This window comes from Ziziphus jujuba, chromosome 10 (assembly GCF_031755915.1).
Source record: "Ziziphus jujuba cultivar Dongzao chromosome 10, ASM3175591v1".
In the NCBI taxonomy this organism is placed as follows: domain Eukaryota; kingdom Viridiplantae; phylum Streptophyta; class Magnoliopsida; order Rosales; family Rhamnaceae; genus Ziziphus; species Ziziphus jujuba.
Window position 1 is genome coordinate 24,011,607 of NC_083388.1, and position 14,994 is coordinate 24,026,600.

A 14,994-nucleotide genomic window follows, 5' to 3' on the forward strand; every position below is an offset into this window, starting at 1 on the left:
AACCATATGGTTCCTGTGACATAGTTTATAAGTTTCCCGAGGGCTGTCATGACCTAAGATGAGTTTACAATTATATATATATAGAATTTGGTACTATCCGTATCTGTAGCGGCAAATGGAGATTGGTTGTTAAGATCATCTGGTGTGGTAAGCACCGCTGTTAGTAGCCTCCTGTACTTGTCCCTGCAACAAAGTCAAGGTAGTCTGCAATTCTAGCATCTTCCCCATCTAGTTTCTGCTTTACATGTAGAAATTTTGTCCAATATATATATATATATATATAAATATATAACATATTACACTGCCACATATGTATGAATGAAAAACAAAACTCAATACTCAAATTAACTCTAACCAAGATTCCAATTCAGTGATTTTCATTTTTTCAATGCTGATGGGGAGGTTTCGCATTCACAAATATATAACATCCTATATGAGCATAAGCATATGTGTGTGTGTGTATATTAAAGGATAGAGCTACTGACCTGGAGCTCGGTTTTGAGAAAGGTGAGAATTTATGGTGGCGATGATACCTCTGATTCCCACTCTTTCGATGCTAAGAACAGTGTTAAGTTTTCGATCTAATACAACATTAATGACCTAATGACATTAATATTTGGTCTGAAATCTGAAAGTGTAACATACATGCCAGTCTAGTGTCTAGTTCCATATCGATCGTATCCAGCAGCCATTAACGTGACTTTGTATGAAAAAAGGATAAAGAAAGAAAAAATAATAGAATATATAATACTAAACTCACCATGATCAATTTCCATATTTTAATGAAATGGAGTATTTGGCTAAGGGGTAGTTGATTCTGTTCTGCCACCGATATATAGCAGCAGGCTCTAGTAAATCTTCCTTTAAATGGGACAAAGTATATAGCTCTATAGTGTGGTCCATGTAGGTGGCAGCCTCTAAAGAGGTTGTTTGACAGCTTCTCATCAAGAGCGAATAAAATTTACTTTTCGATCCCTACATATATATGTGGTGTTATATATATACTCATCAAATCTATGGACCAGCAGTTAAAGGGTTCTGTTCATAACTAAAGCCACTCAAACTGAATATCCAACCTCCTCAACCACAATGTTAATGAGATGGAATATTTTGTGGAATAAATACATACATATATATATATATTTAGGTGAATGATATGTGGTTTTTGAGCAAAATAAATATCTGTTCTCCTAATAATCACTACATATATCCAATCCATTCTCAAAAACAGAAAGACCTGACCTTCTTCTTCTGCAATTAGTGGTTGATGGTTTACATGATTTTTGGGTCAGATTGGAGTTAATTTATTTTATCATTTCGATGGAATTAGAACTCCCTGTGTGAAAGCAAAAGCAGTTACAAAATACCAGATTTTATTATCATATAATTTCTGAAACATAGTCTACATTCATCTAACATCACTCACTTGAACTGCCACTAATATTACATGAAAGTACTTGGCATACCAGTATTTATTTATTCACATATACTGGTTACAAAATACCATGTTTTATTGTCATATAATTTCTAATACGATGTCTACATTCATCTTCCATAACCAGTACTTATTTATACATATACTCTGGTGAAGAGCAGGCAGTAGCTAGAAGCAAACATTATTTGAATCAAACATCATATCATCTATGGAGACAATCTAGGCAGTGCGCTTCTTCTTTTCATCCTATAATCTTTTGGCAAACCTGCCAAAGAGAAGATTTTTAGGGGAACAAACAACTTCCATGGTATGATGTTAAATTGTTTCGTGATGTTACTTACTTGATGAGCGCTTCTTCATTCGTTCCTTTGCCTTGAATTGGTTCATATAAACCAGTTTCAAAGTTCACAGCTGAAGCAGGTTTTTTCGGTAGCTCATTACCGATCCTCTTAAGGTTCTTTAGGTTTCCTACCTTTGAGTTGTCTGTTGAGGCCTCGGTATATTTCAGGCTATCATCCTGCTTTGATTTTTGTCATCAATACATCTTCCAACTAGAAACAGTACTTTAAAGAGGTGTTTGGTCTAAAACTCCAGAAAATATTATAGTTACATGGAGGAAATGAAAACCTAATTAAGTTATTGTTGAAGTCCTAAAATGGATATTTCACCTATGATATCCAAGAACTGCTATGGTCCTCAAGAACTGTTTGAAAGGACTAATTAATTTACCTGGATACGAAGATAGTTGTCCATGAAGCCACAGAGGATATGGAAAATGGACATGTAGATGTCAACCATATCATCCATTGCAGTGGTAAAAACATCCATCGTAGTACCACCTGGCCCCATGAACCAATTGTAGAGTCCCCAACTTTTTGGATCTCCAACCTCCAACTTTGCATCCCTTTTAGACGATCCAGTACGAGGGATAGGATAAGAAACCTACTATAGCCAATGGACTTCAAGCATGAAGAATTGCTTTTTTGGGACATATCCCTCATCACCTCACAAATTGCTAATAAAGTCTGGAAGTTTTGGAAAGTTAAAACAAAGTAAGATAAATCAGGTAACATGATTATAATTATGTCAATCTAGGAAATTGCATCAATGACTGAAAATTTTATATTAGAGTTGAAAGAGTACAGGATTATTGGCTGCAACACCACCATCAATGAGGTTGAAGCTCTTACTTATTTTTGATGAGTTGTTTTCAAAATAATATGCAGGAAGGTAGTAAGGAGCTGCAGATGTTCCAATACAGATATCTGACTGCAAAGCATCTTCTGATTCATCACGTTTAGCCTACAGTTATTCAAATGTTCTCCAATTAACAATTCTTTGGAACATTATGGTACTGAAATAGTTATATACAAAGTGGACAGAAAAAGGACCTTTAAAGTGGAGAAGGTGACAGGCTGAAGATTCTTGATATCAAAAGTTGGAATTATCACATTGGTTAGGGTCTCATGAAGCCTTTTGTCTTTAACTGAATTTTTGATCAAGTTATGCAGAGAATCACCATCGTATTGGGGACGAAGTACTTCTTTTTCGAAACTATTCCATACTGGTTTGATCCAATCTACTAGTGGGTCATACCATGAGATGGTCCTGCCAAGGTTTATATAAAGTCAACTTATTTTTCTTAAGTTTTCTTCGAACCAGTAAATAACTAGATTGGTTTTTATGTTATAAACCGTATGGTTCTCTTTGACTTACGCTGGGACACTGATGCGTCCAACTTCTGATTCATGGGGAAATATGAGATAACTCTTTTGAAGATAGAAGTCAATAATTTCTTTAGCAGAAAATATAGGCCGGTTGTTTTCATTTGGTGTGGTAAGCATGGCTGTTATTAGGCCTCGTGGCTTGTCCCTGCAATATAGTCAAAGTAGTCTGCAATCCTAGCATCTTCACCATCCAATTTCTGTTTTATACAAATTTGGTCAAATGGATGAATAATACTAAATACTCCAAGTATCTCAACGAATGTGATTTTTAAAATTTGGCAGCATATAAGCAATAACAATGTTTAGGCATAAGTATACATAAAAATAATAATAATAATTAAAAATAAAAAAAAATAAAAAACAGAGAAAGTTGAGAATTATCGAAGGGATGGTACCTCTGACTCCTCCACCATCAATGCTAAGGATAATGATAAGTTTTTCATCTGATCCAGTCAAAATATTATTTTGTTTTCAAAATTTGTTTTGGTTAACTTTATAATACAACACAGCCAGACTAGTTACCGTCCCATAATACATGCCTTTTGAAAAGAAAAAAAATAAAAAATAAAATAACCAATACAAGTGAAATGAATAGATACTGTCAAATTCACCACTTGCCATCTCTGACTGAAATGAGAATTTTGGCTGATTCTGTCACTGAGGAAGTGCCAAATCTTAGCTTCCATTTATAGAATCAGGATTCAGGAACGTAGCTCTGTTCATACAGGTGGCGGTTACCCAAGAAGTTGTTTGTCAGCTTCTCAATTATTTAGCATGTACCATAAATCTTATCATTGATTGCATCATTTGGCTTTTTCTTAATTATTATATATCTTAATTTATCATGTCCTATTATTATAAATCTAATAGAGATTGTCTTCTTCCTGTCTCTCTTTCTCTAGCTCATTCTCCTGATACCCTTAGGAAATCTCTGCTATTTCTTAATCATATGGAAGTCCCCTTTATTTCTGGGGCCTACAGAGCATATTTCTGCATATTCTACTGACATTCTCACATGATCAGCAATCATCTATTCTGGATATATATATATATGGCAGAGCTATAGTGCGGACGGTTTGCAATGCAAACCAGCACCAAAACTAACGTTTAAAAAAAAAAATGTGAATTTTGTTTTATACATGTAACAGCAAAGTTTACGGTTTTTTTGAAAAAAATATCAATTTTGATACTTAGACCATCCGTACCGTACCATCCGCACCATACTATTTATCTTATATATATATATATATATACACTACTGGAACAAAAAAGAGAAAAGAAAAAATAATGAGTCTTCGTACTTTATTTAACTCCACAGCCATCTGGTTAAAATGGAGTGGTCCTTAATTTTTAAATTGGCAAGAACTACTCCATTATTAACCATGAGATAGATACCATTTCCAGCTTTCAGGAAAATGGGGTGGAAAGGACCCATATGTAAAGCCTTCTTTATAAGAAAAGTAGATTTTCCACTCAGAAAGCATTACAACATCCTTTGATCTGTTTATTATTATTTTTCTATATGTTATCGCCAAATTTTGGATCAACAACTCAGGTTACATTAATTCATCTCTACCGTCCCTTTCTCATCAGTGGCTTGTATACGAGCTTTGCTTTATGTGTTGTCCTTTGCTTGATTACTTTCTTCCTCCTTGATCATTGGATAATGGACCCTGTTTGCTGTATGTGAATCCCTTTGAATTTTGTGGACCCCATTGCTTGCTTCCCGAAGAGCATATGACATGAGAGACACCTCTACCCCTACAGATGTTGCAACATCGGCCTGGACGTGCCATATTGGTTTTGGGGCCTATAATGGTGGGCATTTGATGGGCCATAATATACACAATAATGGTGGGCTTTTGATGGGCCTCAAAAATTCAATTGCTTTTTCTTACCAACTGAGACCCAAACACCTCTTTCTCTCTGAGTACTGTTTCTAGTGGAAAGATATGTACTTCTTGGTGGATTAGTTGAAAGATATAATGATCACAAAAATCAAAGCATGAGCTACAGGTTTATATGAACCAATTGAAGGCAAAAGGCACAAATGACGAAGTACTTATCCAAGTGATTAGTAACAACATGAAACACAATTTCCAACTCTTAAGGTTTTAAGCATTTGGTTTGGCCCTGGAAAATCAATTTATGGCCTGAATTTTTATTTTTTACTTTTTTTGGCTGAATAACTTGAAGTTTGCAGATGAAATGTTCAAGCCGATACATAGGTCCTGCTGTTTAAATAATGCGTGGTAATTCTGGTGTAATTGCGTAGTCATTGCCGTTCAAATGGCAAATAAAAATGATTAGTGTTTTTTTTATTCAGTTTATATTGAAACGACTAATAATCATTAATGATGCTGACATTACAAATGATTTTTCGTAAATTTGACCTTTATATTCAATTTTTACTTTTTTTTTTTTTTTTTTTTTTGTGGGGGGGGGGGGGGGGGGGGGGGGGGTGGAATTAGCCCATTATTATAACTATAAAAGTTCTTACAGAAAGCAGCTCCACTGCCAAAAATTTGAAATAAAACCGCTCAACTTCTGTATAGGCAACTGTTTTGCAAATTTACCTTTATCACCTGATGACAACTTTTTTGCAAAAACTAGAATCAACATCAAGAGTCAAACCTAGGTACAATCCGAATAGTAGATTTCCAAATCCTATGTCATTGCCGAGATACCAGGCACACTCATTCTCGTTGCTTCTTTGGTAGTTGCATCTTCCCCTATCTCTCTCTTTCTCTCTCTCTCTCTCTCTCTCTCTCTCTCTCTTGTGTGGCTTGTCAATATAGATCAGAAACGAAAACTAGGTTGTTAGTTGTTACATGTTTCCAACAATGAAGCTGCTTCTTAACTAACTTGATTGTATATCTGGGAATTTTTTGTTGTTAGTCCCTGTTTCTTTTCTGTCTTATTTATCAACCAAATCATGTATATAATATTTATTATACTCGTTCATTTTCGAGTACTATATATCCTTAAAAAAGTTGTTGTATATTGTATTATTCTATTTATTTATTTTTTTGTTGTATCTATGTTAAAAGTATTCTCCTCTCCCACTGAAGCTTTCCCTTCTAGAAATGGGTATATCTTACTCATTTGGAATATATATATATATATATATATATGAAAGAGTGGAAAATAAATTAAAAGTAAATTCAAAGATACTTTGAAAGAAGAAATATCCAATGCCTACAATAAAAGTGCAGATGATTTTAAGGATATAGTTTGGGAAAAAAAGTTGGATCAGTCTGGTCATTTTTCAGGGATGGTTTTCTCTCCCCTCTTGTACATTTGAAATGATTACATTAGATTTATATAGATTTACAATTATTAAGATTTCATTTAATAAATCTTTTCATCCCGATATTAGTGGTTTTTATATTTGAACTTCAATGAAACTCCCGAATTTTTCCTTTCTCTCTTCATGCACAAAAAGAAATATGGAGAGGTCATTCTCTCTGTGTTTTTGGTAAAATTTTCTCTCGCTTTTTTGAGGGTGGTTGAAGATTTGCTTTTCCATCATTTGCGCGCCTTGGTGCTCCTCGCTCGTTGCTGTCGTCAATCTACCACCTTCCTCTTCCCCTTTCCCTCTCTTTCTCATTGGGCCTTCGTTTGACAATCTCTCTCTCTTATTCCTGTCTCTTTCTCTACCTCTCTTTTCTTCTCTTATTACAACTCTCGGCCATAATGGCTTTGCTGGTGACTGTGAGAACCTCCACAAAAATACTTTCAAGTAAAAGTAAAACTTAAATTAAACCTAAGAAACCTTTTTTGGAAATTTATAAACAAATAGTTATTCAGGAAGAAAAAAATTATGGATAATTTAAAAGTTAAATTGATTTATTTTTTGAAGTTTAATTTAAATACAATTTAATTTCTATAATTTTAAAAATTTCATTTATTTCTTCTTAAGTTTCAAATAATCCCTTTTTTTTTGGTTATTTTATTCATGTTCCTTAAAATAATTTCATTTACTCTTTCTATAAAGATATAAGTTATAATTTTTTAAATTTAATTGAAATCAATACAAACTTCAAAGAGTCTAAATAAATATTCCCTAATTTAAAAGGTCAAAAAAAGAAGAAGAAGAAGAAAATTTAAGGATCTCAAATTGCATCCACATATATATTTTATAAAGAAATCTACAATATATTCAATGACCAATGGCTATTGGCTACCATATTTTTTTCTTTCATTTATTATTTATGCACTTCCAAATTGCCTAAATTACATTTTTGTTTTATATTTTTCCAATCTTCATCTTTTAGTTTTTATTTTTATTTTATTTTTATCTTAATTATCTTATTTACTTGTAAACAAAAGCAAGTATATATATATATATTGATAGAGTCATTTTACTATCTAAAAAGTAACTAGAAAAATGAATAGTTAACCCACTAAATTTGAAAAGCTTCACCAAAAAAATTTTTTTTTTTTTAATTAGAAGTTTTTATCTTAAATTTTTGTAAACTAATAAAGTTAGTAAAGAATATATATATATATATATATATATATTTATATTTATATAAACATATATATAATAGAAAGATATATATACATACATATATATGAACCCACATCAAATTGGTTTAATTTTTTTATCAACTTAAAAATAAATTAACATTTTGTAGGGTCCATTGAATCATAAATACATTTTTTTTTCAAATTTTAATATTTAAATCAATTTAAAAGCTAATAAAAAAAATCTTGATGATAAACTATCATGACGATCTAATTTGAGCCTAGTTCTATATTTATATATCTCTTTTTATGGCACCATTCATTTAATTTTCAATGTTTTCCCTAATTTTTGTTCTTGTTCTTGTTTCTGTTTTTTTAAGTTATCCTAATTTTTTTCCTTTATATATTTTAATTATATATTTTAAGCAATATTGTCATCTAGATATTAGTGTTGTAAAACAAGAAGACCATTTAGGGTTTGAAACCAAACATACAAGTGTAATATATTATTTCTACCATTGAATCAAACCTACGAATATTATACACAATTCAATTTGATAACTTTATTATAGACAAAGGAGTTGTTCGAAGCACACATCCCATACCTAATATTTAAAATAAAGTCTAAAACAAAATATATGCTAAATGGACCATGTATTTGTTTTATGCTAAATGAACCATGTATTTGTTTTATGCTAAATGAACCATGTTATCACTACTATTTTTGCTCTTGATCTGATACATTTGTAGTTTAGTTCATTGGTTTTCTTATTTTTTGTTTGTTTATAGGTAGAAGGTATTGTTTCTGCATTTAAAGGAATAAGTAGGTTTCTTGCAGCTGTTGCCACTAGATTTCTAGAAATGGATTCAAAGGTTTTATACATGATATGTGGATATGGACCTGATCAAACATCACTTAATTAACACACATGGTGGAGAAAGGGCTAATTGATACATATTGTAGCCGCTACAAGCTGCATTCTAATTGACTTTGCAGAGATAATTGCTTGGTGGTGCAACATCCGATCTTTAAGTGATCATGCCAAGCATATTTTACAGGATTCCCGAATCAAGTTGAACTTCATTAACTTTTCTTTCTACGCTTTGCTGTTGAAAGTCTATTGAACCTTGAGTTACCATGCCTTAAAAATTGTGCAGATCCGATATTTGAGTGACTGACTGTGCCTAGGTAATGTACAGATATGAAGATCTGGCCTTTTTTTTTTTTTTTTTTTTTTTTTCTTCTTCTTCTTATTAAAAACAACGAAAAATATGTCTTCTTTTTCTCTTTCTTTTTTTTTTTTTTTAAATTATTATTTTAATGAAAGTTTTCTTTCTCTATTGTATATATGTTTGTAGCCTTTCCATATATATTATTTACATGCTACTGTTATTTACCCTAGTTAATAAAAAAAGAAAACCTTATGTTACCTAATCATGTATTTGTTATACTCGTTAATTTTCAAGCCAATACATATTATGTGTATACTGTATTATTCTATTTATTGTATATCTTTAAACAATAATGCTACAGGTACTAAAAAAGTTTTACTAAATAGTTTATCAAATTATGTGGTAAATATAATGTGTCAGTATTTCATTTGTTGACAAATATATATAACCTATATATGGTTAAGTAAACTATTTAAAAGATAAATATAATTAAATATTAAAATCAATAAAATAATACCATCTCATTTTACCATATCACTTGGTAAATTTTTTAATAAGCTTTTTTATGCCTCTAATATTATTGTATCCTTAAAAAGCCTCCTTTATCAGAAAAGTAGATTTTCCACCTAGAAAGCATTACAACATAATTGCATTCTTTTGCATCCAGTGGACTGCGTTTGCTTTATGTGAATCCCTTTGATTTTTGTGGACCTTATATCGCTTGCTTCCTAGATAGGGTCCCTGACAGCGGCGGTAACATTGGCGTGGACTTGCTATATTGGTTTTGGGCTTATAGTGGTGGGCTTTTGGTGCGCCTAAAAAATTTCATTGCTTTTTTAACCATCTGAGACCAAAACACCTCGTTCCAAGCATTGTTTCCAAGTGGAAAGATATGTAGTCTAGTAAATTAGTTGAAAGATATGTTGATCACAAAAGTCTAAGAATGACGATAGCCTGAAATGTACCGAGTCCTCAACAGACAACTGGAAGATACAAAAAACTAAAGTACTTTTGAGATGATTGGTAATGAGCTTCTGAAGAAATCCATTTCACGGTGAACTTTGAAACTGGTTTATATGAACCAATTGAAGGCAAAAGGCACAAATGAAGAAGCACTTGTCCAAGTAGTTAGTAACAACATGAAGCAACTTTTCATCTTTGCTCATTAATTTGCTTGTTTTCCTAACAATCTACTCCTTGGCAGGTTTGTCAAAAGATTGTTAGATGAATGGAAGAAGCCCACTTTCTGTGAATAAACAAGTAGTGGTATGCCAAGCACTTTCCATATAACAGAAAACTTACTGATACTTAGTTGTGAATTGTGGTTTTACTTTTACAACATCTTTTTGATCTGTTTATTTTTCACATGTTTAGTACTAAGCCATAATTACAAAATAGTTTTCTTCAATCTCATGAGTTTCCCATGGTTTTCATTTCATCAAAGTAGATACTATAGTTATGGAGTTTAAGCTATTGTATTGAAAATAAGCTTCTGAATATAATACACATACTATGTGGTATATATTATTTTTGGAATGTTATATTTTCTGGCATCGTTAGTAATGCTTTAGACCTAAGACTTCATTTTCTTGTTGTAAGTCTTATGCAAATTGGCTAAACACAATTTCCAACCAGAAGGTTTTAAGCATTTGGTTTGCCCCTGGAAAATCAATTTATGGCTTGAAGTTTGCACATGAAATGTTCAAGTTAATACATAGGTCCTGCAGTTTAAATCCATGGTAATTCTGGAGTAATTGCATAATCGTTGTCATTCAAGTGGCACGTAAAAATGACTAGTAATTTTTATTCAGTTTATATCAAAACGACTAATAATCATAAATGATAGTGACAATACAAATGAGTTTTTGAAAAACCATAGTTGATTTCCATATCATTTCTGAAACCAGATCTATATTCATCATCCACTACACAACTCTTCTCTTTTTTCTTAAGCAAAATCATCCATAATACTGACTTGGACTTCCAACTTCAGTCACTTAGGCACACCAAAATAGTAACACACTGGTGAAAAGAAAGGGGCAAGTTCAAACTAAAAGACATTATGAATAGTAAAAGAAACCAAAACTATTATTTATAGCAAGCATCATATCAGCCATGGAGATAAGCTAGGCCACAATACGGTTCTTCCTTTCATCTGACAATTTTTTGGCAAACCTGGAAAGAAGAAAAATATTGTTAAGGGAAACAGGAAAATTACATATATAATATGATGAAATATTGTTTTATGTCCTTACTTGACAAGTTCTTCTTCATTTGTGCCTTTGCCTTCAACTGGTTCATACAAACCAGTTTCCAGGTTCACTGCAGAAACAGGTTTTTTCAGGAGCTCATTACCAATTCTCACAAGGTTGTCAAGGTTTTCTGTCTTTGAGTTGTCAGTTGAGGCTTCGGTATATTTCAGGCCATCATCCTGTTTGAATTTCTAGTCAGAAGCATGTCTTTCAATTGTGAATACAGTCATTGAAAGGGGTGTTTGATCCCAGATAGTGCTAAAAACAACTAAAATTTTCTTTAAACTTCGTAGAAAAAATGAAAATACAATTTTTGAAATACTAAAATGGATGCATTTTTTATAAGAGAAATTAAACAAAATGGAATATAATGGCCTGGTTTCAGTTTTATGTGATATTTAAGCTCTACTTTCATCAGCTTACCTGGATCCGAAAATAATTGTCCTTGAAGCCAGGAATTCCATAAAAAACAGATAAGTAGATGTCAACCATATCATCGATTGCAGTGGTAAAAGAATCCATTAAGGGGGTGGTAGTATCGTCTGGCCCCCTGAACCACTTATAGAGTCCCCAACTTTGTGGTTTTCCAACCTCCAACTTCTCATCCCTCTTCGATGATCCAGTTCCAAGTGAAAGGATAAGAACCTTATTAAAATCTAAGCTGTTCAAGCTTGGAGTATTTTTGTCTTGAGAAATTTCCCTTATCACATCACGAATTGCGAACAAAGTCTGGAATTTTTGCAAGCTGAATCATTATGGCAACCAAATTTCCATGTCAACTGAAAAATATTAGCTTAGAGATGAAAGATTACAGGATTATTGGCTGCAATACCACCATCAGCGAGGTTGAACTTCTTAGTGCCTTCTGATGAATTGGTCTCAAAATAATAAGGAGGAAGATAGTAAGGTGCTGCAGATGTTCCAATACAGATGTCAGATAGCAAAGCATCTTCTGATTCGTCACGTTTTGCCTATAGGAGAAAAGAAGGTTAAAGTGTTGTTCAACTCAGTTTCTTGAAGCATTATGGTATTGATAGTTATGTACAGAGTAAGCAGAAAAATGTACCTTTAAGCTGGAGAAACAGACAGGCTGGAGAAGCTTGATATCGAATGTTGGAATCATCACGTTGGTTAAGGTCTCATGAAGCCTTTTTTCTTTCATGATATCTTTGATTATTTTATGCAGATAAACACCATCGTATTTGGGGCGAAATACTACTTTTTCAGCCATTTCAATTACACCTTCTACAGAAGCATAGGCAGGCACAGCACAATGATCCCATATCCATTCTAACCATTTAGTTATTATGTGGTACCAGGAGTTATACCTGCCAAGGAATATATTAACTCATTTTTTTTCCTAATATTTCTCCCAAATACTAATTAATAATTAGATGACTTTTAAAGTTATATGTCAAGCATTTGGTCCTAAACCACTCTGACATACATTTGGACACTCCTTTTCTCCTGCACTGATGATTCTTGAGGAAAGATGTATTTGCTATTTTCTAGATAGAAGTCAGTAATCTTATTTGCAGCATATACAGGTCGGTTGTTTTCATTTGGTGTGGTGAGCATAGCAGTTATTAGGCCTCCAGTGCTTGTCCCAGCAACGAAGTCGAAGTAGTCTGCAGTCCTGGCATCTTCACCATCCAGTTTCTGTTTTACAACTTTTTGTCAAATACATGAATGCAACTCAATACTTGAATTAACATGAAATGATTGAGCAACAGACCTGGAGCTCAGATTCAAGAAACTTGAGAATTATTGAGGGGATGATACCTCTGACTCCCCCACCATCAATGCTGAGAATAGTGACAACTTTCCCATCTGATCCAGCCAATATAACATTTTTGGTTTTCAAAATCTTGATTAACATGGAGGGTCATAACACAGACAAAGAAATTCCAGTTGCATATATAGATAAGTACATAAATAAATAATTGGCGAGAATGTAAAGGAAAAGTAGCAATGCAAATGAATATTAGGAAACTCACCATTGGCCATATTTGACTTCAACTGAAATATATTGAGCTTTTGGTTCTGCCACTGCCACTGAGATTACAGGTACCAACTGCCAAATCTTAGTGAATAATGCAGTTGTGGTCTTGTGTATTGGGTTTATATATATAAAAATGTAAGTACTTGATGAATTATGAATAAATAATGTAGAGTTAATACATGTTATCAAGAAATAGTTTGTATTTCTTGTGACCTATATAAGCGATGTGATTGATCAAATCAGGTTGTTTATTTTTTATATTGCAGTGACATTCCAATAATTTTTCTGCCCTTTTTTCCTCATATAGTAGACTCATCTAATAGGTGGTAACCTCTCCCAATTATATCGGCAGACAGAGGATTTCTGTAGGGACTTTATATGCTACTGAAATGATAGATATATTAAATATTATAATCTCTAATACAGAGTAATTCCAAAATCATTGTTATTTATTGATGTTTCCTATTCAGCAGCCATTACCGTAGCCCATGCTTTTTTAACTACTGGTTTTTTTGGAGGCTTCATGTATGCAGGCCAAATATTGTGGAACTAAGAGTTAATATTCTTGTTGGAAGTCTCAAATTGGTTTAAACACAAATGTCCAACCCAAAAGGTTTTGAGCACTTGGCCCTAGAGTGAAATTTCAGCTTCTGAATCCTGGTAAAATGAATCTCCTGGTCTAGTATTATGCAGAGACATTTGGTATCTGATCCTTATCAAGAACTAACTACTAAGGACAGGCAGACTGGTAAAACAACAGTAGCCACCGATATGATCCTAAATCAACAAAGGCAAAATGTATAACAAAGCCAAACAAATTCCAGTCCCATATATAGGTAATTAATTAATTAATTAATTAATGCATCGATTGCTCAGCCACCCCATAATGTACCTCGTAATCTTTGAGAATGTAAAAATAAAATTACAAATAACAAATGAATAAATACTATAGGAAACTCACCAGTTGAGAATTTGGCCAAGTTGCAGCTGATTTTGCCAGTGAGCATGCAGGTAAAAAGTACCAACTCTTACCCTTCCTTTTATAGGATGAAGTATTTTGCACTGTGTTAATGTTGAGAATCATGATTGCCTATCCTTGGAAGCCAAGCCACCTTATAAAGTACTTCCAGATTCTATCTGTTTGTTGCTTAATGGACTTGGAGAAGTATAAATTAAATTGGCGTTCTGATCAGAAGGTGAAACGTGTATTTTGTGTCTAGAGCAAGAAATGCATGTATTGGTCCCCATTTTGTGGAAAGTGAAAAGTGAGTTGCTTCTTAATGAATAATTGGGCAGTGGTCTTGTGTAAATAGGGATATAGAAAGTCCAAGTATTTAACAGACTAACAGTGTATGTTTTCAAGAAGTTTATATTTTCTGTTATTTCTCTCTATATTGCTATAATTCATCAAATCAAGTTGTTTTCTTCTCCGATAAGCTATAGAAGATGATTCTACACTACAATAATCTGTTTTTTTTTTTTTTTTTTTTTTTTTTTTTTTTTTCCTGATATGGTTGACTCATCCAATAGGTGGTAACCTCTTCTTTTTTCATTGGAAAACAGAGCATTTCTGTACATTTTTCTTACGTTCTTTCTGGAACTCCAAAGTTTCAAAGTTCCTTGTTTACTTATATAATGATTCTCTTATAAGGGATCCCTTATATAACTTCACTGAGCATCCCTCATGTAACTTACATAAAGGATCCATTTTGCATCGCAATTGAAAGAAGCATTTAATAGATTGTGTGTTGGCTTTATTTACATAGTTGACCTACATCCTACAAGTTTAAGCTTTTAGGATCAGAACATTCGTAAGCATGATGTATAATCATTAATGGTTGTATTGGCTTGACATATATGGTTGGAATTAAATACGTGGTTATATTGGTGCAGAGTTATTGCAAAATTTTGGTCATTTTCTAACTCTTTCCTATT

The 14,994-nt window shown here is 32.7% G+C and overlaps 3 protein-coding genes across 3 annotated transcripts; all 3 read right to left on the bottom strand.

Annotated features, from left to right (window-relative positions):
• Positions 1-1,462: 1,462 nt before the first annotated feature.
• Positions 1,463-3,340, bottom strand: LOC132799320 (patatin-like protein 2). The gene is made up of 3 exons (XM_060812360.1): positions 2,165-3,340; positions 1,777-1,952; positions 1,463-1,700 (listed from the first exon to the last, which is right to left on the bottom strand). Exons 1-3 carry the CDS (start codon positions 2,282-2,284, stop codon positions 1,682-1,684), a joined length of 315 nt encoding a protein of 104 aa, XP_060668343.1. The 5' UTR covers positions 2,285-3,340; the 3' UTR covers positions 1,463-1,681.
• LOC107412139 (patatin-like protein 4) lies at positions 2,561-3,279 on the bottom strand. The gene is made up of 3 exons (XM_060812160.1): positions 3,152-3,279; positions 2,827-3,043; positions 2,561-2,737 (listed from the first exon to the last, which is right to left on the bottom strand). Exons 1-3 carry the CDS (start codon positions 3,277-3,279, stop codon positions 2,561-2,563), a joined length of 522 nt encoding a protein of 173 aa, XP_060668143.1.
• A 7,242-nt stretch (positions 3,341-10,582) lies between the features above and the next one.
• Positions 10,583-14,135, bottom strand: LOC107412189 (patatin-like protein 2). The gene is made up of 9 exons (XM_016019905.4): positions 14,021-14,135; positions 13,055-13,112; positions 12,793-12,887; positions 12,505-12,716; positions 12,124-12,385; positions 11,870-12,028; positions 11,481-11,786; positions 11,061-11,236; positions 10,583-10,980 (listed from the first exon to the last, which is right to left on the bottom strand). The coding sequence occupies exons 2-9, from the start codon at positions 13,062-13,064 to the stop codon at positions 10,932-10,934; spliced, it is 1,269 nt and encodes a 422-aa protein (XP_015875391.2). The 5' UTR covers positions 13,065-13,112; positions 14,021-14,135; the 3' UTR covers positions 10,583-10,931.
• Between the last annotated feature and the right edge of the window lie 859 nt (positions 14,136-14,994).